This window comes from Antennarius striatus, chromosome 13 (assembly GCF_040054535.1).
Source record: "Antennarius striatus isolate MH-2024 chromosome 13, ASM4005453v1, whole genome shotgun sequence".
In the NCBI taxonomy this organism is placed as follows: Eukaryota; Metazoa; Chordata; class Actinopteri; order Lophiiformes; family Antennariidae; genus Antennarius; species Antennarius striatus.
The window spans coordinates 4,813,814-4,839,457 of record NC_090788.1 but is presented as its reverse complement, the minus strand read 5'-3'; the positions used below and the strand labels follow the sequence as shown (position 1 = coordinate 4,839,457).

The 25,644-nt window shown below is 41.5% G+C and overlaps 2 protein-coding genes across 2 annotated transcripts; one reads left to right on the top strand and one right to left on the bottom strand.

The window, feature by feature from the left end:
• Positions 1-282: 282 nt before the first annotated feature.
• Positions 283-18,100, bottom strand: slc8a2a (solute carrier family 8 member 2a). Its single transcript, XM_068330949.1, has 12 exons — positions 17,980-18,100; positions 8,504-8,899; positions 8,292-8,429; positions 7,363-7,590; positions 6,987-7,265; positions 6,158-6,592; positions 5,380-5,741; positions 3,987-4,090; positions 2,827-2,939; positions 2,073-2,172; positions 1,522-1,785; positions 283-1,445 (listed from the first exon to the last, which is right to left on the bottom strand). Exons 2-12 carry the CDS (start codon positions 8,843-8,845, stop codon positions 1,069-1,071), a joined length of 2,742 nt encoding a protein of 913 aa, XP_068187050.1. The 5' UTR covers positions 8,846-8,899; positions 17,980-18,100; the 3' UTR covers positions 283-1,068.
• Positions 18,101-19,536: 1,436 nt separating this feature from the next.
• Positions 19,537-24,269, top strand: acat1 (acetyl-CoA acetyltransferase 1). The gene is made up of 12 exons (XM_068331285.1): positions 19,537-19,664; positions 21,023-21,070; positions 21,167-21,284; positions 21,404-21,499; positions 21,585-21,685; positions 22,020-22,163; positions 22,278-22,428; positions 22,526-22,621; positions 22,727-22,840; positions 23,090-23,154; positions 23,290-23,447; positions 23,893-24,269. The coding sequence occupies exons 1-12, from the start codon at positions 19,614-19,616 to the stop codon at positions 24,011-24,013; spliced, it is 1,263 nt and encodes a 420-aa protein (XP_068187386.1). The 5' UTR covers positions 19,537-19,613; the 3' UTR covers positions 24,014-24,269.
• The last annotated feature ends 1,375 nt before the right edge of the window (positions 24,270-25,644 follow it).

The following is a 25,644-nucleotide window of genomic DNA, read 5'->3' as shown; positions in this document are numbered from 1 at the left end:
TCAAAATATTTATTTTCAGTTATGGGCGGTGAACGTAACACAGACGTCACACACGATGTCAATCAATTGCGTTCTCTATGACGTCAAAGAGGCGGGTTCAAGCGCTCCTTAATTGTAGAATTTACAATTTGTTTGTCCACCGTGGTTCATTGTATTTGACGTAAAGAATTTAAGAAAACCAGAATAAATAAATATTGTTTTAACTTCAGTACACCTTCTCCTAAATTAATGAGTGATACAATGAAAACAGACTCAGTTACAATTTAATTGTAATTACCGGTATAACAACTTAAAATAAATTACAATATATTATTTTTTCATTTCAGATCAGATACATTAAATTACAAATACATAACATAACGCCATTAACAAATAAACGTAAGATTCAAGGGGTAAATGAATCAAAAAAAATTAAATAGAAACACTTAATGGCAGATATTAGGTAGTATTTTTGTTTCATTCCAAAGCTCATTAAAGGACCACTGTTCGTGTTAATTATACTTTTATACACAATATTAAAGTTAGATCAAATTCAGTGGTTGTATTACAATACAATAAATTGTGCACTGTGCCAAATACCTCAACAGAGAGACAGCTCATCAAGAGAGATATTAAACATACCAGATTATGTCCTAAACTGTATCGTCACCATACTCTTTTAATTTCCTGTCAGTTCCAGACAATAATGTACACCAAGATAATCTGCTTCTGCTTTACAGTTTAACTGTTGATGTAAATCGGTCCTCAAAAAATGTAGATAACCAGAGCAGCAGTGCTTTTTTTATTTGTGCGGCTTTATTAGTGCAACCGGTCGAACATACCTGATTATGGGTTATTAATGGGTTAAAGAAAGGAGAAACAAGACCAAATTTTTAATCCGGATTATGAGCTATCAGACATCGAGCTCACATTTACAGAAAGAGTCTCTACATTTTTTATGAACCATGGCAGCAGTTGTCAAGTAGGTCTTGTCAGTGATAATAACTGTAACAGTACTGTAGAGGTAAATGTCCTGCTGATGAGTGTTTCTGTTGCTGTGCAGTCTTTCATCTCCTCAGCCGTGCTCTCTCAGAAGCCTTGTATATGGCAATAGGCCTCCAAGCTTGAGAAGAGGATGTACAGAAACCAGAGTCCAAAGAAAAGCAGTGAGGTGAGGATCCTGGGGATCCGCGGGCCTCCCAGCTCCCCGCCTATGGACGGCCTCCGGCGCAGCATTAGCACTCCCATGGAGAAGAAGGCGAAAATGGTGAAGAGTGTGACGGAGAAGGCCAGCGAGCCGGGTTCCACGCGGAAGACCTTACCTTTGACCTTCCAGTAAACGGCAGCCACAGACCAGGCCACCCCGATGCCCAGAAACACATTTACTGCGTTGCTGCCTGTCACATTTCCCACACATGCGTCTGCATACTGGTCCTGAGTGGCAGCCACTTTACTGGCAAACGTGTCTGGGGGGAGACATATGTGGGTCATTCATGTGGATAAACTGTTAAAATACTGTTTAAAAACAGAGCAGAGACTCACCAGGCAGCGACGTCCCCAGAGCGACAAAGACCACCGCGGTGACGGTGTCTCTGAGACCCACGGTGCACCCGAAATGGGAAGCTAGGTCTCCGATAATGGCCGTTAAGAAACCAATAACGGTGATTGACACTATGAAGCACGCCCAGCCGTTCCAATACTCCGTTGGTGGGATGAAAGCGAACAGAATCTTCCAGAAAATGGACAATATGTGCATGAAATAGTCAAAGCAGTTTGGCATTCGCTCTTGTCCCTCCTCTTCATCACCTGTTCAAAGGAGACACAGAGAGGACAAATTAAACTGCATGTTTCCTGACATAAGAGTTGGTCTTGGTAGCATTTAGCTTTCTGGGTAATTTCATTTCTTCAACTGCTTCAAACCTAAACATGAAATCTCAACTTCACGTAAATCTGAGCAAACATTAAACATCAACCGCGAGTAAAAAAAACACAGAAACATCAGAGTTGATAGTAAAAGACCAAGTAAAAACCAAATTCTTTCCAACATGTCACCCACACACAAAGCTAACGGACACACACAAAGAGCCACTGACCTGCACTGACTGTTACGGCCTCAATGAACTGCTCTCTCCACGAGTGAGTCCCAATCACTGAAGCCAGATTTGTGTCCTTGAGGAGTTTGTCCACTGTGTTCTGGAACACATTCAATATTTTTTACATTAGTGTCATCAACTCATGATTGAATGTAACCTTTGACCTCAGTGCAGCATTGAATCTGAAGCTAGCATCATCAGCAGATTGGGACCAAACCCTGGACCCTCCAATAAGACAAATGGTGGTGATTTAAGGGGCTAAATTAGGATTAAAATGCTCATATTCCATGTTTTTGTCACATAATACAACAGATCTGTTCCACACATGAGCAAAGGAGTGAAATTTGGGGCACTTTGACTTGAAATGTTTGAATTTATTCTTCCTTTTCTGCAGTCTCTGGAGAGGCTGTTCATCATATTCAAATGTTTGTTGCAGAATGTGAAGTAAATTTCGAATCAACTGACCCAAACGTTTCACACCAAGCAAACACGGATACACACACTTCCTCGTCTAAAATCAAGATGAAAGTAATGTGATTTTTTTGAGAGTTTGAGGAAATGGAATGAGAAAGGTCTGATCACACACAGCATGCTGCCGACAAAACTGTACCTGGTCTAGAACTCCGTTTGGAGTCTGATGCGTAGAAAGGATTCAAAATGGTTAATAAATAAAAAGACATGAACATAATGCAAATCTGCGACTACCACAACCCCTTTTGTGTTTTTGGTCACGTTTCCTGTTGAGTTCACACACCTTAAACTCACAGGACTCCTCTATGATGACCTCCAGCCTGCTGTGCTCCCCCAGGATGGGTTTACCCATCTCGGAGATCCTCCTCGCCTCCTCTTCCTCGGGGCTGGGGTTGCCTGTGATGGAGCAAAAACATTTTATTGGCAAAACTATTGATTTATTGCACCGTTTGCACAACACACATAGTGTAAAGTATAGAAACCCACACGTGAAATAGCATCCCACACTGCACACACCTCCAAAGCATGACCTTTATAAAGGTGCTGTGTGAAGCATTTAGGGAGATCGCTGCTTCCATATTTAGGTGGAGTGGAAAAAAATGTATGTTTTTACTCAAACCCAACACCGACCTCACTTTGTGAGAAAGAAACCGCCATAATCTTAACGTTAATCTTCCTATCTGAGGAGACGGATGATGTGTAGTTACAAAAAAAAGGTTTACCATCATAGGAGAAGCAGAGTTAGGAGACATATAATCATATTATTGGTTTTAATTATGTATGATTCCTGGTAAATAATGAAAAGTCCTGAGATCTTCAGCTCACAGCAGAAGCTCAGTGGATGAGTCCCACATTTAAACCCCCCACTCCAGTGGGCCTAACACTGCCGTTATTGGGAGCACACCCCAACCTAAGTGGAGCAGGACTCCAGTCAGTTAATGGTCCTGTCCTCAAAAAACAAATGCATGTAAGGAAGCCAAAAAGACAAGAAGCAGAATCCTTTTTATGAAATTAAATAGAAAAATCAACTTCAGGCAGTGTGAGATCAAGTTCTTTTAACATTATAATTTCACAATATTTTAGCGTTCAAAAATGCCGCACACAGCACCGATAATCCCCACAGATCACCCAAACCTTCTTACCCTGGTTTAGAAGCAGTGCTGCAAACACAGACAGACATGATTTCAATACAACATCTCTGTTGGGATAGAGTGGTTAATGCACAGTGTGTGTTTCTCTGCACAAACACACTTCCGTATGCATGAAACTAATCCGGCTAATTCCTCTTTGCACGTGATGGATTCCTGTTATTGTTTGATATTTGATGCTGGGTTAGAGTTACCATCTTAAATGTTCATTTCCGTTTCTATTTCTTTCATTATCATCTCATAATTTATCAAGATAAACGTGAAAACACTGATTTATCTGCAGTCACACACTCACCGGATAGTCCTCGCTTCAACCACTTGGGGTCCTCGAGCACGATGAAGAAGTTTTCTTGCTTCTCGTACTCCTCCACATTTATAATGTGCACTTTTAAAACCTGACTGGAAATATGCAAACACACACACAAACACATATTTTTATTTTTTACAACAAAGAACCAAGCGCCGTCGAACACGGTGAGCAATATGGCGCGCAAATACGTACTGTAAACCTCTACATCTGAAAGTTCTTCCCCCTAAATCACATCATAAATTGAAGTGACTTAAATAATTAATAACAATGGACTTTTAAATAATTCAGGCTTGAACACACTCTGCTCTCGCTCCTCAGTTAGCCAAAAAATACCGTTAAAATAAATGCCTTGTGCCAACGTACGTTTGGTTTCCTGTCTGTTTGGAGGTTTAGCATCAGATAAATAAGAAAGTAAATTAAATAATAAGGCTCCAGTCACAGACACTCAACATCTACCGCGTTGCATGTGTTGACAGGTCCTGTTACATAACAGTTTTTCACTAACTGTACAATTAGTCCACGTGCAAACACACCTTATATAACCTGCAAATTTAATGGGAAAATGATCTGCTAGCTTACATGAGGTTCCCACACCTGATCAGGGGGTGGGGGGGCGGTGCAGGATTATCTTAAACTGTCAAGCAGTCAGGTAAAGTAATTCTGCCTCCTATAGTTAAGTTTCAGCGAGGTTCCGGGGCTCCTTTCCTAAATGTACTGAGGGTTTGAGATGGAGGAGAAAGCATTCGATGCTTTTGTGTAAATTTTTTTTTTTTTTTTTTATTCAAGCAACTCACCCAGAAATGATCAATTCTGTCCTCATCATTTCTGGATCTTAAAACGAAAAACAATGTGGCAGCATTCTCCTCACCAACAGATAACGGATGCTCACTTTAAGATGAAATATTAACTGTACTGAATTAGCACCCCCCCCCCCTATGGGAAGTGGACGCTCCAGCATGTATACATGCTGCCAGAGGAGATTAGCTTCGGTAGAGCTCCCTCTGTTGAATGATGGAGGCTCTGGGCAGCAGCCAAACGTGGAGTTATATGGAGATTATACACAGGATTGTATAGACAGCTGGTTTAAATAATTATTTACCATAATATTGATATAATATAATATAATATAATATAATATAATATAATATAATATAATATAATATAATATAATATAATATAATATAATATAATATAATATAATATAATATAATATAATATAATATTAGCATAATTTAAATAATATAATATAATAATTACTATAACTCCATTTAAATCTATAGCAAGATGCTCTTATTGTCTTCTATCTTATTTTTGACTCATGACAATAAATGACGGGAACAAGGGGAACCTGTGTCTCCATCCTCCGACTGCTCCCCACCTGGTCTGTTCGTTGGTGAATTCCAGCTCCCCCCTGGTCTCCTCGTAATCCACTCCAGCCTTGGCACTGCCGTCCTCCGTGTGGAACGGGATGGCGACGGTTCCCCTAGAACCCGAGTTCCTCGCCACGGTCACCGTCAGCGTTCCTGTGCTCTCGCTCACCCGCAGCACCTGCTGGCCAAAGGTGAAGATGCCAGCGTGGTCATCATCCAAGATGGTGACCGTGGCAACCAGCGGCTCTACCAGTCTACCCAGGGGTGGGCTTCCTGTCCCTTCATTTCCACCTTCCTCTAACCTCAGGTTCTGAAGACGCACAAAGAAATGCTCGTCCTCCTCAAAGATGTCATCATCCAAGATGGTCACCTGGAGAGTGAGGAGTGTGCAGGTGAGAGATTTCTTTTTTTTTAATTTTCAATTTTCAGTTGTATCTTGGGGACAAATTAAGTTTTTTTGAATTTGAATTTGAATGAATTTGAATGCAGATGCTTGAAAAGCATCAGAATCACAACTCTAATCAGACACCACTTACATATAACAGTATGGAGCCTTCATAGAAATAAAAATCCTTTACATTCAGGTTCTAAATTATTCTTTAATTCTGTTTTTGTTGATTTTACTTCATTAGAAAAGTTCATTAGAAAATAATTTATAATTATTTCTGAGCGTGTTTCTGATGTTAAATGGCAAAACAAAACATTTTTTTAAAATCAAATCTGCAAAAATGCACACATTTTGGTGTAAAAGCTTAGAAATTCTTGACCGGTTTTCATCTCGCTCACCTTGATCTCCTTGTGTGTCTCTCCTGGTTTAAACACTAGGGTTCCTTTGCTGTATTCGTAGTCTGAGCCGGCGTTGGCGGAGCCATTTTCAGTGCAATAGTCCACATAGAAGGTGTTTTGGCCCGTACCCCCCTCTAGGATCACCCCCAGGTTAATGGAGCCACAGTTCTCTGTGCACTGGTACTGGGCGCTTTCAAAGCTAATGTGCGAGCAGGAGGCCAGGTCCCCCTCCTGGTTTCCTGCCCGACGTGAGTGCTCGGCCGCGTGTTTCCTTAAAATGTTCCCGGCCCCGATCATCAAACGCGTCGCTTGGACGCGGTAGAAGGCGCGACTCTTCTTCTGGTGGACCAGAGCGGAGTAGTTCGCCATCTCGATCAGCTGGTCCAGGTCTTTGTCTGGGTGTTTCTCCTTCAGGTCCTTCAGGATGTGGACCACCTATCCAAGAACGAAAATAAAACCACTCCCTAAGCCAACTCTGACTTATCTGGCATTCATTTTACATTTTTACTTGAGCACTAGGGAACATTTGACGCGATTCGAGAGCAGAATGAGAAAACACAGATCAGCTTCTAGTTACAAAATCAGTTTTCTTACAGGTCAGAGCTTTTATGCAGAGCAGGCAGGTATGTTTTTTAGTAAACTTTGGGAACTCCTACTACGAAGCTTCCCTTGATAAACATCTTGCTGTTAAAACTCAGATTCCTGCTGTGATTGAATCCTACAAGGCTCATCAACCCAGATCTTCCATTAAATTTCCATTAAATGACTTTACAGTTAGAAAAATCTCAGTTTTTCTAGTGGGAATGGGTAGGAGTGTTGCTGATCATACCTCATCTTTACTCTGGTCCAGCTCGTTGGCCGTCTGCACAGACACCGTCACGCTGGAGGAGTTTCCAGGGCACAAGCTGCCATCTGACAACTTTCCATCCATGATCACGTCGATGCCTTTGGGCGCCAGGTCACCCTCCATTTCCACCACGATGCCGTGCCTCTTGTTTGCACGGTAACGCTTGTGCATGTATTTGTAGAAGAGTAGGCGACGGTCAGCGATCCAAGCCAAAATAACACACACCGGAAAATAAACCAGCGTCACCACAGCCTCCCACACCTGGCAATACAAGGATATGTGTGGGGAAATACAAGTGTCACATGCTCCATACACCTTTTTTTTAATCACATATTTATAGGCAAACATCCAAACACACCTCTACAATCCCAGGTGAGATGACCGCCAGTATGAGATAGAGCCAAATGTAGGCAAAAATACTCCAGAAAGCCGTGATAAAAAACACTCGCAGGTGTTTGATCTTGCGTGACTCTCCGTGAGGAATCACCCACACACACAGACCGATGATCACAAACATGTTGAAGGCAGCGCTGCCTATTATGGTGCCCGGACCGAGCTCTCCAGCGTCAAAGTTGTGCCCACAGACCTGCAGACATTTAAGGGACAAAATATGTCACAGGTCTCTGGAGAAGCAGCTATGCCTGAGTAAAGATACAGAAGTAATTAAATATGCTGCACACGCAGATGGAGGTGTTGGACTACATCAGGGGTGTCAGACTCATTTTCATCAATGGGCCACATCATATAATGGCTGTCCTCAAAGGTCCAGATGTAACTTATAAATGTATTAAATTTAGCTCAATGTAATGTAAAAAAAATGTAACTACTTCTTAATGCTAAGGATTTATTAATTATTCGAGTTTTAGACATTATAGTTGCGCAGAAAAAATGTTTTTTGTTGCTCTGTTTTAACCTAAATCCTTTTTAATTTGTCAGGTTTCTAAACCCACAGAAGTCCATCAATCAATGATCACATTATCCAAGGGAATAAATAAAAAAACCATCAAACACAAATTAGGATATTAACTATGTTCAAAATGGGGTTTTTTTCAGTGTTAAAATGGGCTGCATTACTGCATTGTGGGAAATGTAGTTTTTGCTCAAAGCACACTATTGACCTATTCATTCTTAGACAGGCTGACCTTTTATGCTCTCACGGGCCACGCAAAATGATGAGGCGGGCCACTTTTGGCCCCCGGGCCTTGAGTTTGACATATGTAGAGTGTGTGATGACGAACATATAGATCATCCATATATATAGTAGATTAAACTAAACACCCTGTGTACCTCAATGACAGAAAGGAGGATCTCAGGAGCCGAGGAGCCCAGGGCCATGAGGGTGAGGTTGGAGACAGTCTCGTTCCAGACTCTCACTGTCGTGACTGTGGTTTCACCGTTGGGTTTGGTGATGGTCACCTCCTTCTCCTACAAGGGGAGAACTTTAGACATGATCACCTCACATGGATTTCATTCCTTATGTAGAAATGCTTTGATAATACCTGAGACGTGATGACCTCGATGGACGCCATGAAGCGATCAGCGATGATGGACACACCCAGGAACATGTACATGAGACAGATAAAGTAGACCACCGCCCTCCCGGCCTGCTCCCCCACCGGGGGGTCGAGAGGGAGCCACACCGGCAGCACGATTCCAGGTCTGCACACCACCACGCCCGAACAAGTCCGCTTCCCATCCCCCGTGGTGTTTCCAGAGGTCTGGGTCTGTTCAGGGTGGGACGTTCGCCCCACCACCTGCGGCCTGAAGGAGGTGGAAGCGTGGGCCAGGAGGAGGAGGGAGAAGAGGACGAGGGGCGAAAGGCGAACTGGGAGGGGTCCCATGATGTCTCTGAGTCAGTAGGGGCCTGGGTGTCGGTGCTGGGTCAGAGGATTCTCCTGGAGGGACACAAAGACATATTAGTGGATGGAGGCTGTTACAGAATGTCAGACCACCGTCCTGTTTGAGGGTCTTTTTTCTTTTATAAATGGTTCTGTCCCGCTGTGAAGCTTTGAGCCTCAAACACCTCAACAGCTTTTTAAAAGATTGCGATCAATTCTTAGAGTCATGGACGATTTGTGAAGACGCTGTTTATATATCGCAAACACCATACATTCTGCGGCATGCTGACACTCTCCTTTTGATATGTTAGTAAGAAACATTAGCATTTAGCTAAGTGTGTTAGCATCAGTTCTAGGTGATCCAATCACATGTCATAAAAGCCTCACAAGAGACCAACAGTTCTGTAAACAAACATAATTATTCATACATGTAAAATAAAATATTTCCTTTTTTTTCATATCAGTTTTGAATGTAAGATTAGAAATAAATACTTTCAGAAATGTGCATTGTTAATAAAGATATTCATTCATACAGCTACTGTGTTCAATCTGTGTACTGTTTCCAGCTGAGGACCCCCTGGAACACCTTCAATAACCTCTGGAGGGGTCCCTAGAAACACAGCTCAACAGAGCCTTTTCAAAATCCCCGCTGACATCATTTCCTGGAAAAGTTCCCACTGAAGAACAGAACCTTAACTTTTAAAACTTTATTTCCAACTAAAGTATGTGCTTGTTTTCTCTATTAATAATTAAATTAGTATCATCATCTTACTTTTGGGGATTTTTGTTGTTATTCCCATTAAGGCGGGTGAACTGTCGCAGAGAGGGGAGTGGATTCTGAAGCAGATCTGGATTAACTGAATGACTTAAACTTTCTTTAAAGCAAAATAGTAATTTATTATAGTAATAATAAAATGGACGTTCATTTGCAGATTGATCACACTGCTGGACCGCCTCCTTCTGTAGCGGGACCTTCCAAATGTTCTTAATGGTTCTATAACACGCTTCTTGATTTGTATACATGAGAAACAGTGGATGCTATAAGATAATTTGCATCAGCATCAGATATGCCATTCACGCGAGGTGGTCTGAGGATGTGTGGGTGTGAGCACAGGGAGGGTGGTTGAGGGTTCTAACCTCCACCTGTGCCCACCTCCACCTCCACCCCCCCCAGGCGGAGATGACACTGCTCTATTGTGCATGGTGAGTTGAAACAGATACTGGGGTGCTGCATCTTTGATGCCGCCGGAGCTCTGCCAGCTCATTATGGAGTTGTGATTCAGAAGCACAGCCCAGAGGGCCGTCCGCATCACATTTCACTTTCCAAGGCCTGCTATGGTTACCAGGACCTCAGACAGAGGGCCACCTTACACCAGTGGGTGCTGGTAGTGTGGGGGGGGTGGCGGGTAAAACATGATCACCCAAAACACTCCCTTGATGGTCGTATTGGGGCGACATAAAGAGACGTAAGATCGGAGGTGATAACATACGGAGCGCTGTCCTGGCAGGATATTGCTTTTATACGACCCCACAAATGAGGGTATTTCAGTGTGGGGGGTGGGAAGTGGTGGATCAGTTCGGTCCCGTTCCTGATGTTGACTCAACATCGCAGGTAAAACACTCGCTCAAAACGTCCTGGACACGTGCTTCAACATTCACAAACAGGAAACAGACTCACAAAACTTCATGTCGTCTACATTGGACTTCTGAGTCGACAGGAGGTGCAAAACGTTCAAATGAAGATTCTTCCGAAACGTTGGCGTCACTCCTGGATCCGTTCATAACAGGAGTGACACATAGGGCGACGTTTGAGTGCCAGATAATGAAGACGCCGGTGCTGGAAGAGCTGGATGCATTATTGATCAATGCATTCACCTATATATAGAAGGATATCTCTTCCTTTCATGTCACCCACGAGCAGCTCCGTAAACATCACATTCAGCGGAGGAGGAAACGCAATAAAATGGGAGATAAATCGTCAGATTAGATTAAATATCAGATGACACCTCATCAGCGACACTGAGCACCATAACATCCACCTGTTGCTTCTGAAAATGACTTTAAAAGGCGAAGCTTTTACTTCACATTGATGTTCAGAGCTGAGGCTCTGAAAGCCTTTGTGGTGGGGGTGTCGACAGCTCTCCGGTCTCCTCGTCCTGTTGGCACACGGGACCAGAGAGCTGGGTGGCAGATCGTTTCCCCTGGCTGCCACCGATGGGGCCCCCGTCTGTCGGCACCACCAATAAGTGATTGCCTGGGGTTATCTTACACTAATAAGGGTGTTAACCAAACTGAGCGGTAGCGCCCAGTGGCTGGCTTTGAGCCTAATTTTAATGTGGGAGTCAAATTGCACTATTTATCACCTGTTTGCAATAATAAGATCATACAAGAAGCATTAAAGTAGCTCAAAGCAGCACAAATTACAAATATATTTCTTCCGATAAAAGATCCAACTCTTAATTCAAACTTTATAGACACTTAGCTGCTACATGTGCCGCATGTCCAGACACCGGCATCAATTTATGGAATCTTAGCCAATTCCAACAAGAGAAAACCTTCCAATCCCACCAGCGGTTTAATCTGGGATGAAGTCAGGCATCTGTGACGGCCTCTAGAAAATCTCTGCTACCCACTTTGTTTTCACCTGTTAGAAATACATCAACTAGTGAGAATGTTATTGTGCAAAAAGAAAACCCATCCCAGCTTGAGAGTGTATTCAGAAGCAGGGACCAGAAAGACGGCGGTGTTATAATCCTTCCTCAATCACCATCCATCACTGTCTGGAGGAAACTACACTAAACATTAACCCCCAAGCAGATTGACTCAGATCACCTTTCCAGGATGTTAGCTCTATGTAGAGGTAAACCAGTAACATGTTGTGTATAAATTACACAGGCAGACAATCAATGCGTGCATTTAACAGTGTAAAACAATCCAATGTAGCCTCATGCTAAAGACAAACTGTTTCATCTACTCAGCACACAACTGACAAAATTTTACTAACCTAATTTTAAAATGTCATACATATGTAATTTTGTCCAATACATTTGCATTAAATTTAGCCACAATTAGCATATGAAAGGCAGCACCATGGCGCAGTTACCACCACTGCTTCTCTAGCGTAAGAAGGTTGCGGGTTTGACTCCGGATGCAGAGTGCGTTTGTTCTCCCGTGTCTGTGTGGCTTCCACCCACCCCCAAAATATTCAGTTTAGGTTGAATTGATACCAGAAATTGTCCGTCATGTTGTTAAACGGGGAATTAAAATCCAAAAAGGATTACAAGCAGTAAGAACCGAGACTCTAGAAAACAGGTGAACATCAGTCGAGTTAATATCATAATTCCATTGATTGATTTGCTATCAATCGAGTTATATCCTTGTCCTCTGAGAGGAATCATGGTTCAACTTGTTACCATGGAAACAAAACAATCCAAACAAGGAAAGTTTCCTAGCAGCAGAGGGCGCCACTTCAGGAATCACTGACAGTTTTGAGTTATGGTCCAGAAACCAAACATAAAAGACAGACGAACGGACGTAATCCGTATCCCAAAGCAGCTCTCTTTCTAATCGTCGGCCGGGGATGAATAATAATACCGATCATCAGGTGCTCTAGTGTCACAATACTATCATATGCATATTATTAACATGATAAAATCACTATATCTTCAGATGTCACAGCCATTGTCAACACTTGTGTATCATGACATGACGCTTTCTCCACAGGCGATTCAGCACAAAGCTAAGGTTGCACACAAATCAAGGCCAGCAGACAGTCTCTAAGCGTCCGTCTGTTTGCAGTTAACGTAAAGAAAGGAAAGAGATCCTGGCCTTTAATAAGTAACATCAGGTTTTGGCTTGCTGCTCCGGACCTGTCAATGAACCCAGAAGAATCAGAGTGTAAGAGAATCCGCCGGGACACAATCGCATCGTCACACCGGCTCGCTGACACATAAACTGGGCCAAACCGCTAACGTGGAAATAAAGGCAGTCGTCCGGTTTTTAATATCAGACATTTTTACTGCCTGATGGAGGATTGTGTCAAAACTACAGATAAAAGCAGAGCCAGAGTAACTCATAGCTGTCAGTGGTAACTTCTTTCTTCCTTTATTCATTGGTTCAACTAGTCTTTCCCTTTTACCAGACAGGCCTGCCGAGGCAGCAGACAATCACAGATGAAGATTTGGGATTTCATGTGTCATTTCAACTAAATTAACTGCTTTACCAGCTTAAACAAAACATTTTAGATCATTAATTTATTGCATTTTTAAATGGAGCAACACAACGATTTTGAAGGGCCTTAAATCTTGTCCCCAAAATGGTGAGAGAATGTAAATCAGACCAGGTTTTGTTAAAAAATGACCTGGATAAGTTGTTTTTATTACGTGAAATTTTCCAGAAAGTATCAGCTTTGCAAATGTTTAAACAAATTAAAAACATGTCACGGACAAAGTTATGTTAGTGAGCGGACAACGGATCGTCTGACTCAGTGGAGAGAACAAGAGTTTCCATCCAAACACCTTAAAGAGCTGCTGCAGCATTACAAGGGAATAAATTGTGTAACCTGGTTTATAACACCATCAACAAATGACCCATTCTAAAACGTTTTCATATATAAGGCGCACTGGATTTAAAGGCGCACCGTTGGTTTTAAAGAAAATTAAAGGCTTTTAGGTGCGCCTTAGAGTGCGGAAAATACTGTATCCTGATGATGGACGTGAAACTTTTAAATTTAGCTTTTCATTATTCATGTTTTATTATGCTTTCCGGTCTCTCCCTGCATGATTCATTTTAATGCTGCCTAAAAGTGATTTTTACAGTTAATAGATTTTTTTTTTCTTTTTCTTTTTTCTGATTCTCGTCCTACAAACGAGCTCTGGAAGCGTGTTTGTCTCACGGTGTTTTTAGCAGTTCTGCATGTGAGTGAAGCAACTGAGTCCATAAGTGAACGACGCTGGATGAGTCACTAGTGGAGGAATTCATCTGCTTCTGAGAAGTTCACAAACAAAGATACAGGGTGGTGAAAGATGACCCGGGGGGGTGTACAGACCGTTCCTTTTGTATGGACTGGGTCAAAATTACAATCAATCTGGACAGCAGCAGTTCAAGCTCCGCTGAACACATGGTTTAGTTTACAGCACAGGGGGCATGATGCCAGGCTGCTCACTTCCTCTGTTCCTCAAGTATAGTGATCTTCTTTCATTCAGTTTACCTCCATTTGTCCTGCACAGTCACTCAGGAACTGTTTAAAGCAGGAGCTGTGGTCTTAGCAGCCAAGGATGGCTGTAAAGTTCTTCAACACGATGCTGTCCTGTGATATCAGTACACACCGGCACGGAGGAGGATTTTGGATAAAATGAAATCTACCTTCTAAGGATTGTTGTTGGGTTTTTTTGGTAAGTTAGAGAAGAATCAAATAATTAAAAGAACTAAAAAGCAAACTCCGAATAAATCAAAGTAATTAAATTATCAAATAAAAGTTCAACGATAGTTTGACCCCGACACCCGGATCATTGAACACCCTCGTCGGTACCGTCTCGGATCGTCTGTCCTCAATGTGGTGAATTTTCCATGATTCTTATCAATGTAGACGTCCCGTCTCAAAGCATCTCATCTGGTTTAACCTGGAAAGAAGTGATTCGATTATCAGGTGCGGATGCTTTAAACATCAGGCACAAGAGTTTCCAACGAATGACTGGATTAACTACCTGACACACTCTTGAATTACCACCGGGTTTATATCTTTAAATGCCACCACATCGGAGGTGGCTTCAGGTTGAATGAATTATGCACCGTGAGATTTCAGAGGGCGCCCCCTGAGACCTCAGCCGTCTCTCTTCTTCTCTAATCACCCTGACTCTGAGTTAACAATCCATTTGACATCACTGAGCCATTCTCGTCTCTCATTTCTATCCTTCATACGCACACCTTTTCCCACAGATTTCTCCAAGCGGGGGCGACGACGGTATACAGGAGGAGGAGGCGGCTGAACGGTGAGAGGCCGCGTGGGGCCGAAGGTGAGCCGGACCGAGAGGAGTCGCTAGACGGACGGCTGACAGCAACAGACAGGCGCTGCCGGGGGTTTCCATTACCTGGCTGAGACACCCGGCCCAGCTAATGTCACCTTAGAAGGAGCAGCATTCTCAACTTCAGTATGAACCCAGACAGGGATACCAGTTATACAATATTCAGGATCAGAAACATCAATGAGACACACAGCTGCTGAAAGCACTGATATGACAGCAAGGATTGCAACGAAATCTTTTTTTTTTTCTTTCTTTTTTGTTTTTGACGTGACTCATTATAGAAAACATCTCTACTCATTACCCAGTCTTCTAACTCGTGCGCCCCGTCCTGGGTGACTTCATGTGGAGTAAAGAGTAACACCAATGACAGCAAGGAAAAGTCAACAAATCGCTAACTAACAGTTCGGTCTGAAACATTTTTGTGGTGCCTTTTATTCTTCACGCACGCAGGCCGCTCGGATTCAGGGCCACAATCTAGTTTAGACCAACAAAATGTTAACAAAATGTGCAGAGGCAGCCGGCGGGCCCGGACACACAATAGAGCAGGGAGCCAATGAAAACAAAACGGACCCCCACAGGCGGTGACTCTCCTCTCCCACTCACACACATTCACAGAGAGGCTGGTGAATGCTTTCCATGATGTAGCTGCACCTCCACCAGGAATGAAACTCAACTATGGCTGAATAAAAACTTGGGATGTATCTCATCCTATAATGTTCAGAATGAGCACCAGCAGTTATTATGGGGGCTTTGGGGGGTAATCTAGAGGTGAAAGGTGTTGACTTCCTTAAATCTAGTGTACGGATGGGCTGAGGTGAACCGGGTGGGTCGGGTCAGCTGTACCGCACCAACCCATGGCGGGGAAACGTGAGAGAAATGTGAGGTGTAGTGTGGCCCTTTGTCCTGTGGCACATGTGAAGGCACACATGTCGCTGCCTGCATACAATGCTGCAGCATTGGTTTACCTGCATACATGTGTGTGTGTGTGTGTGTGTGTGTGTGTGTGTGTGTGTGTGTGTGTGTGTGTGTGTGTGTGTGTGTGTGTGTGTGTGTGTGTGTGTGTGTGTGTGTGTGTGTGTGTGTGTGTGTGTGTGTGTGTGTGTGTGTGTGAGGAGATGCATTTCAGGATAAGTGACTGTGAGCTTTAGCGGTGGATCGCTTGGATTTAGCTTCTCGACAGACTCACGTGTTTTTGACCAGTGTAGAAAGGCTGCGTGATAAACTGGGAACAACCTGTGAACACAGCTACCTTCATACAGTGGATGTATCTGCTGATCATTTTATCAAAAAATTACTCATATTTTTTAAATAATGTAAAAATAAATAAATAAATAAATAAATGAATGAAACTGGAGAAATTCCTGTCAGAATTCTCCAAATCCCGAAAACACATTTACACTTAGAAAGAATTAGAAAGAAGATTCTAATACTGTATATGTTGATCACTAATATCATCATCATCATCATCATCATCATCATCATCAACATCATCAGTGACTTAAACCATGGACGTAAACAAATTAACTGAGCTCAACGGTATTAAAGTAAGTATGATCTGAATTCAGTTAGAATAACGAATCCATTCCATTTACATACATACAATGATATCATAATATCTAATGTACTAAATATGAGTCTTATATATAATATATGTTTATCATATGACACCAACAGTTTAAAGTATATGAAGAGATTCACGTGTGAGTCAACAGATGCTCACCTGCAAAAAAACAACAACAAAAAAACTGCACCTTGATCTGGTTTAAAATCTAAAGGGGCCCCTCTTTCACCTGAACACCCCCCCCCCCACAAACATACATACATACCCAACATCCCCATCATTGAGATGGCCCCTTATATGTTTACATTTCTTTAAGAAACATTCTAACTACCAATGAATAAATAAATTATTTGTAAATCTACCAATACTGCTTCTGACATAATTATGTTTACATACGTCAAAATACCTAATTTACCTGTCATTTTAATTAATTCTCAGATAACACAATTACATTTCAGTGGCATCAATGGCACCAAAAAAAAGGAGAGCAGAAAAATCTTGCAAAGCCTCATGAATGATCACATTTTTTGGATAATATCTGAAAAATAATAAAACCTTATCGTGTGAATAATTAAATTCTCACAGCAGTGTGTATCTGCTGTCTCACACATCGTCTCATTACACACCCGTGGACACCTCTGCTGTCACGGACACGAGAGGCTATAGGCGAGCAGCCAATCTGCTAAATGATGCTTCTATTCCAGTTAAATGTCACCTCTGAAGTTCAGCACTTATCAGAAAATGCCAGGGTGATCCTTCAAAATAAAATCAATGGAACCTTTAACGTGTCCAGCAGGAGCTCACAGACATCAGTACAAACTACACACAAAACTGACCATCTGACTAACTTCACCTGAGAGAAAGGAACAGGTAGGACATCCTGTAGCCGAATAATGGAGCGACACATACATGCAGCCAGGCTGCAGGAGGATATATAACCTTATTTCTGTGACGTCATGCGTGTACATTATGCATTTTATCATTTTTTTTTAGCATTTTTTAACTTAGATGTTTGATTATGTTTTAACCAACTGAGTCAAAGTATATTAGACTCTTTCAAACTGTTGAAGACAACCTGATTTTTGTTTAGATCACATATTTAAACACAAACATGATTCAGGTGAAATGACTGCTGGATCGATTTAATTTGATGACTGAAGTCAGGTCATGTTATTACTTACGAAAGCAGGGTTGATTTTTATTTAACAATGTTTAAATTTTTTCATAATAAAACCTGAAGACATTTTTTCCTTCAGAATAATGGTTCTATGTTTTAACCCTTTAGTCCCTGCTGTATGGGAATGACAGCAGGATAAACATAATATGAAACAAGTACCCTAGAAAAGAAATACTTGATCAATGGTTCGCAGGGAGGAAAATACAGAAAAGTAAAATACTGAGTAGGCAGCTCCGTGTATATAACATAAAGCGGAGCGGACATTTATTCTAAGGTCCCGGTGCGTCAGGCGGGCGCGGAGCCTCAGTCTCCCACAACGTTGGCGCTTCGAGCCGCACCTGCTTCCGTTACCGTCCAGCTTCCCGACGTTTCTTACCTTTATGTTCGTGGAAGTGCTCCACGAGAGGCTGGCATAGCTTTCGGGCTCCCGGTAAAACTCTCCCCGTCTCCTGGCAGCGGAACCCACTGACGGGACTTCTCCGTTCACTGACATGAACGACCGGCGGCGATGCTGGAGGCTCACGTGGTGCGTTCACTGTCTCCTCCCAATTTACTCCTCACACCAACCTGTTGACGCTGATTCAAGTGTTCAAATAGAGGTCATTTCCAAGGCATGGGTAAATAATTAGAAGGATTTACTGCTGCGATTATCTCCTTAATTAAAATAAAGTTTAAAAAAAACAAAACTCTGTTGGAGTGACTTAGTTTAAAAGCATGGAGTTGTTATGACAACGTTGAAACCTGTTGCTGCAATCAAATTCTAAATAAGTATATAGTTGGAAAATAGAATTAAAAATGCTCTTTTTGTCTGCTTTTTTGTGGTGAGGAAGGGAACTTCCTCACCAATATCCAGTTGATTAGCCAGATTACATTTATCTGCAGCAAGGACAAATCGTAAAGCTTTGATTCATTGGCTGAGAAACTATCCTGTTTTCATGTGAATTGTTTCACTGTGTCAATCATCATGAAACGACATTTAAAAAAAAGAAAGTCTTATATCTTCAGTCTTATATCATTGGTAACCAAGCACTTCCTCATCAACGTATTCAGAGAATCAGCCAGACTCATCTCAAGAAGGACAGGTTGTGAGCTTCTTTTTTAATCTGTCGAGTCAAGATGATGAGAAGACAGTCTACTTAAAGGAGGAATCGTGACCTGATTGGGAGGAGGAGAATAACTTTTGGCTTCTTTTAAGTTAAGTAATTTTGCTATAATTGCATTTGAATCCTTTAACAGTCTAAAAAGAGTTTCCATGTGAGGAACATCCATTATAAATAAATCTGTTTCATCATACACCTCTTACAATAACTTAGCAGCAGTGCTAGCCACATGTTGGTGTGCCTGATCCTTCAACCTGAGGTATGCTTCCCTCTAGTGGGGCTGAACTAATGTAAGGCTAACAGGAGCTATGGGTTGGAAAGCGCATCTGTTTCAAGAACCACATTTTCTTCATTTTCCTGCACTAATTTTCTCTGCTGTGCCTAAACTTTACAGGGCCAAAAGACATCATCATGTTGAAATTCCACACTCATTCACCTCTGTATAGTATTCTTTTTTAATCTTGTTTACTTACACACTTCTTTGTTTATTTATCTCTTTTTTCCTAACATTGTCTGTGCTATGAATAAACGTTTATTTATTTTCGGTAATGGAAACCAGTACCTGTACACCTATACCGAACTATTACGACATTAGTAGCAATAAATAAATGTGTTAAAAAAGGTAAATAAAACATGATTAGAATTTTTTTATGAGTTTATATGAGTCCATTTTTTTTATTTAAGCGTCTGAATTTAGAGGAAAATGTTCGGGGCATACATAATCACAATTTTAAGACGAACAGCAATCCGATCGACAATAAAAATACAACACCCATAATGCACAAAGAGCCATGACGTCAGGAGTACGCCTCTCACTGTGATTGGCTGTTGTTTTTACGTCTTCCTAATCGCAGCTAAAATTGTAGCTGTTGCCAGAACTGCTGCGCCTTCCAATCTCCTTCCTTAAAAAATGTCATCTACAGGACTGTTATCCATGAACGCTCGAATTTGTAAACGTTTGGTAAGTGCAGACGAGTGAAATTATCAGTGTGCATAAAGAGAGTGACAGTTTTAGAATGCAATGTGTAGCATGTAAACAAAAGGGCCCCGTCAGGCATTTAAGCTAACATTGACTGGTGACGTTAACGTTAAATCACCTTGAGAAACCACATTTCAGTAAATAAACTAATAAATATATTTTAAATTTTTTTTAAAAAGCCAGGTGTGAGAGTGAAGATTTCAAAAATGTGGTCTCAACTAAATAACCTATGAGGAGACAAGTGAGAACAGCAGTAAACTATCTTGATGGAATACAGTAGCTTTAATGGTAGTTTTACAAGCTCTTTATAACGTCGTCGGTCATCACGCAGGACGGTTTCCGATATGACATTTTACGACTGATTCTTAAGTATATTCCTTTAAACTACTCAAATAATGCATATAAATTATTTTTTCTAACTTTTTTATATATATTGTATTAAAATAAATAAACAAATTAAGTCAACATATTACATCTTAAATTGTAATGGAAATTACTTTTAGCATTAATAGGAATGGAACATATGAAATATTAGTCCCGTGTTGGAAAAATTCCATGTGAACTTTGTCTCAAGGTCAAAATCATTATTGCGTTCAGGTGTTCCTCTAAGCCTAGCAGTTGTTACTTGTTCGTTGGCTTTTAAATGCTGACATTTAGGAAGAATGTGTTTGCGACAGTATAGATGTATTTTACTGCTCAGTGTTAAAATAACATTTTGACAGCTGTTGGAATCTCTTTACAAAGTGATTCCTTTTGTTGCTTCTAAAACGGTACATCAATCTTGTTGCTAAAAATCTGCTATTCTGACTAACCTGGGATGCATATGTGGTCAGAAACTATTGGTTTCTTGTGTTTTATCACATGAATGCCAAAATGACATTTCAGATGTAAAAAAATTGGAAAATGTTTCGAATTTTCATCCAGAAGTCTGCTGTAGTCGTTGTTTTTCATCATCGATGACAAGTAATCTAATGTTGTATTCATGGTCCGACTTGGACAAGTGTTTTGATTTTAAATTCATTTATTAATTTTTGATCTTGTCCATCTCTCACCCTGATTTTTTGCTGCAATCAATACGATGGTAAATTGAGATAATCCCGATTTTGGAATTTCTGACCTCTGGAAAATATGCCTTCACATTATTGAATGGGAAAATAATATGCATTCTCTGAACGATTACTCATATCAATAGCCAATAATGTTCTTATCAGTAAAACTTCATTGAACTCGTGGACTAAAATCAAAAACTGCCGATGTCTTTTCAAAATCTGACAGCTTCATGAATGAATAGCGACATGCATGAATGATGATTAATACAGAACATTATTTTGTCATTGTAGGCTCACAAATATTTCTCTAGAACCTACTCATCTCATCCTACTCTCAATGTAAGTAATGTTTCACTTGAAAATCTGCAGTTAAATTTCATGATTACAGCTCAGTGATATTTATACACATTAAACACTTGGTCTTTGTTTCTCTAGGAAGTCGTCATTGTCAGCGCCGTCCGCACGCCGATGGGCTCCTTCAAAGGCACCCTGGCCTCGGTACCGGCCACCAAACTGGGCTCTGTTGCCATCAAAGGTGCCATAGACAAAGCAGGTGGGTCCAAGTGGTTGACTTCTAGAATGTTCCCATTCTTTCAGGTTCACATTAGTGGGTGTGTTGCTGCGTGATGAAGGGTTAAATTAATAAGATGACTTATCATCTGTTGTGTTTAGGAATCCCTGCCGAGGACGTAAAAGAAGTCTACATGGGCAACGTGCTCCAGGCAGGACAGGGACAGGCCCCCACCAGACAGGCCTTGCTGGGAGCAGGTATGTTCCTTGCCGCTTAAAACACATGTTGTATTTTGTGGTGATTTTTTTTTACACTTGCAAAAATGTCTGATTCTGTCTTCAGGTTTGACGCTCGGCACTCCAGCAACAACCATCAACAAAGTTTGTGCCTCTGGGATGAAGTCCATCATGTTGGCGGCTCAGAGTCTAATGTGTGGACACCAGGTAGCATTAACACGCTGCTTCTTTGACTGCTAGCAGCTACAGTGGAAATATACAGCTCAGTAACCCTGAACCACTGGGTCAGGGTCAAAATTCCAGGGAAACATTACAAGTTCATGTCTTTATGTATTTAGAATGAGGGAAACCTTGTCTGTTAGCTCAACCTGGATCCACCAGGACTCTAGCTGACCCTGGGTAGCACCTCAGTGCTCACTCTTGCTTTGTTCCTACCAGCTGTTCCAGTATAAATCATAAAGTTGATGGTTTTGTCCTGATTAGCGTGTTTTTGAGCTTTAGACTGCTGGTCACGTGGATCTTGTCTTCTGTGTGTTTTTAGGATGTGATGGTGGCGGGCGGCATGGAGAGCATGTCCAATGTTCCCTATGTGATGTCCAGAGAGACTCCGACCTACGGAGGGGTGAAGATGGAAGACCTCATCGTCAAGGATGGACTCACCGACGTCTACAACAAATTCCATATGGTGAAATAATTCTTCTGATTTAGTTCATTAAAACTACACATCCATGTTAATCCTTGTGATGGAAAAGAAGCTCATTCATCCATCTAATATTTGAAACCTTTCTGTCTACAACAGGGTAACTGTGCAGAGAACACGGCCAAGAACTCGAGCATCAGCAGAGAGGAGCAGGACGCCTACGCCATCGGATCGTACAGCCGCAGCAAGGCGGCGTACGAGGCCGGCATTCTAGCCAAGGAGATTGTTCCGGTTAGCATTCCACAGAGAGGTAAGGTAGGATGCTGTCGAAACAGGAAAGGGGGAAGGGGTGGCTTTAGCTGTTGACTTAACAACGCAGTATTTCTGACGTTGACGTGGTCGTGCAGGTAAACCTGACGTGGTCGTGTCCGAGGATGAGGAGTGGAGGAGAGTGGATTTCAGCAAAGTTCCCAAACTCAGGGCTGTGTTCCAGAAAGAGAACGGTAATCACAGCGATCATTTTCTGATTTACAGATTAGGTCATCAGGATCCTCAAAGAACCCCCCTGTTTTTTTCTCATCTTTATGTTTCTGTGATTGTGATGTCAGGCACAGTGACGGCTGCTAACGCCAGCACGCTGAACGATGGAGCAGCCGCTCTCGTCTTGATGACGGCGGAAGCAGCGAAGAGGCTGAACGTCAATCCACTGGCCAGGGTTGTCTGTAAGAAAACACACACACACACACACACCAGTGATCAGTGGGTTCACCATAAACAATATTTCAATTCATTATTCTAAGACCACTTCTAGAATAAAAACGCATTCTTATTTTGTTCATTAAATGAAATGCACACCTGTCGGTTGTGTTTTTCCTATTGCCTTGTCATTTACTTTAACTAAAGCTACGTCGTTATTACGACTTCACTTTTTTACCACATAGTTGATATCTTATATATTTTGTTTTTCATAGCTTTCGCCGATGCTGCGGTCGCACCGATTGATTTCCCCATTGCTCCAGCTTTTGCTGTACCAAAGGTGAGAATGACCACGTGACCATTGCTTAATATTAAATATGTCGCACATTGAACCCATGAACAACAATTTTTGCAAGCTTCTTGATGCGAATCCCTCTGTTTATGGACACTGAAACACGTTTCCCCCGCCTGTCAGGCACTGGATGCTGCAGGGCTAAAAAAAGAGGACATCGACATGTGGGAGATCAACGAGGCCTTCAGCGTGGTCGTTCTGGCCAACATTAAGATGTTAGATATTGACCCTGCAAAAGTAAACGTCAACGGTGGAGCTGTGTCATTGGGGCATCCCATTGGGTAAGCTTCTGAGTGAGACAAGTCTGCAGCATGACTCCAACAGCACGAACACAAGAAGCTGCTTTGCTTACTTTAAAAAAAAAAGGTCATTGGAAAATATGTTGTCATATTTCCTGAAATTGTTAGCGTGTTCTTAAAATGTGGGAAAAAGTGGAACCCCCTGCTTCCAACGCCATATGTAACACTACCGTACCTGAATCTAAACCACCAATCAGAGCCAAGACGTGTCTGATGGAGTCATTACTCACATTCCTGTGACAGGCGGCCCTCGTCCTGAGGTGTCGCAGTACTATTTTTAGTTTCTAGTTTGTTTTACTTCAGCATCTCTTCTCCTGTGCACAAATATATTATCAGGGTCATTTTGAAACAGATTCATAAACAATGCCCATTAAAGTACAAAATATACTGATTCCAAGTTCTGCTTCATTTCTTTTTTTCCTGTCAGGATGTCTGGGGCGAGAATTGTGGGTCACATGGCGCATAACCTGAAGTCAGGTCAGTACGGGTTGGCCGGCATCTGCAACGGAGGAGGTGGAGCTTCAGCGATCCTCATCCAGAAATACTAGGAATCTTCAAAACAACTATTTCCATTTGATTTTAGTTGATTTTTGTGCTCACTACCTATCAGCTCCACGTGGATAAGATCTTTGTGAAATCCCATCTTACTGTGAAGACTGCATCTGTTACACTTGTAATGCCAGTGGCCTTACTCACACGGCAATGGAGTCACCCTCACAGGACTCCTGTTTATAAAACACTCCCTTGTTTGACAAAAGGAAAATAATATTTACTGGTGAGGTCAAATAAATAGTTTTTTATCAATTCATTTCTGCTTTATTGATTCTTGACTGTGGGTTTGATTTTATCTTACATTTCCGTGTTGCGACAGTCGCACCAAACATTTACGAGTTCTCGTTGTACTTCTCAAAGTGGACACTAGGTGGTGGTGTTTTCCCTTAATGTTCTGGATCGTCCAACAGAACTTAGTGGTTCCATTTCGCCTTTTAACAAGTGGGGTTTTCCACACATTAAATACAGTAATGGAGGTTTGAAAAAGCATTTGTTGTTCATAGCTTCTTATTTTTGTTGGCAGGACTGTGAATGAGAACAAACAACTCAGGCTTTGGCATCACAGAAAGTTTCCCCACAACTTGAGGGCCAGTGAAACCGGTAAAACCAATGCCTCAAATTATTAGCAGAACAAACAACTGGTGCTAAATCCTTCTTATCTTCTAAAGCTTTTCTTTCTGTCATTGCTTCACAACAACGGAGTCACCACAAAGCGGGTGTTCAAAGCAAAACGAGACGGAATGTAAAAATTGAAAGGATTAAAACTTTAGCACATGAACCTGGAAAAAGGAGTGTGGTCTAACTGCACCTCAAAGCCCATTGAATAGAGAATGAAATTTCACAAGCACTCTACAAAGTACCTAAATGCATCACATAATTGGTTCCTTCATTATTTTTTGTGGTGTGTCTTTGGGGTGTAATAAAGGGTATAATCTATCCGTGTCAGCACAAATAATGTTTTTGTTTTTTACCTTATATATGAATTTTGCTGATTTTAATTCTGTGGGTATCAGTTAATTTTTCCTTTTAATAGCTGACACATCATGCCGCAATGAGAGATCTAGTGAGATGATAACTACACATGTACATTTATTTTCTCATCATTCCTCATCAGCTTTCATATTTATATGTAGACAAATGGCCGATCAACAGAATGACAGGGTATTTCCAGAGGGTGATCAGACACCAGCCAGGAGAACATTGTGTTTTACTGAATGACCCTCATTCCTTTCCTCTTCCTGCTAGTTAATACAGTCAAACAATAAGTTAAATATTAATAGAGACTGAAAGGCCTACGTCATCACTGGTCTCTGCCATCTTTTCCTATTTGTTTCGGTGGTAGTGAATCGCACTGAATCCCCTCATGGCTACATGATGTATTTTATGCCTTTAATGAACATTTTGCTTAGTAATAGTCATACGATCTCTTGTGTCTCATAGGAATGAAAGCAGATTCCAGTGTTGCTCAACTCGTGTGAACTATTTATAGACCATTTCTATTTTTTTGTGTCAAAGGTATTATTATTACAGGTTTATTATATATTATACTTTCTGTGGCCAGCAAAGATTTCCAGCTTTGTGAATGTTGAGTGAAATCAGAGAAAGAGAGGGGCTGATTTTATTAGGG

What these genes read in the sequence shown, in the direction of transcription:
- slc8a2a (XM_068330949.1), bottom strand. Translation starts at nt 8,845, where the DNA reads ATGGGACCCCTCCCAGTTCGCCTTTCGCCCCTCGTCCTCTTCTCCCTC. An exon ending in TGGACCAGAGTAAAGATGAG is followed by an intron (nt 6,593 to 6,986) that starts GTATGATCAGCA and finishes GTTCTTGGATAG; the next exon opens with GTGGTCCACATCCTGAAGGA. An exon ending in AGGAGTCCTGTGAGTTTAAG is followed by an intron (nt 2,173 to 2,826) that starts GTGTGTGAACTC and finishes AATGTGTTCCAG; the next exon opens with AACACAGTGGACAAACTCCT.
- acat1 (XM_068331285.1), top strand. Translation starts at nt 19,614, where the DNA reads ATGTCATCTACAGGACTGTTATCCATGAACGCTCGAATTTGTAAACGT. An exon ending in AGGTGCCATAGACAAAGCAG is followed by an intron (nt 21,285 to 21,403) that starts GTGGGTCCAAGT and finishes TGTTGTGTTTAG; the next exon opens with GAATCCCTGCCGAGGACGTA. An exon ending in TCTACAACAAATTCCATATG is followed by an intron (nt 22,164 to 22,277) that starts GTGAAATAATTC and finishes TGTCTACAACAG; the next exon opens with GGTAACTGTGCAGAGAACAC.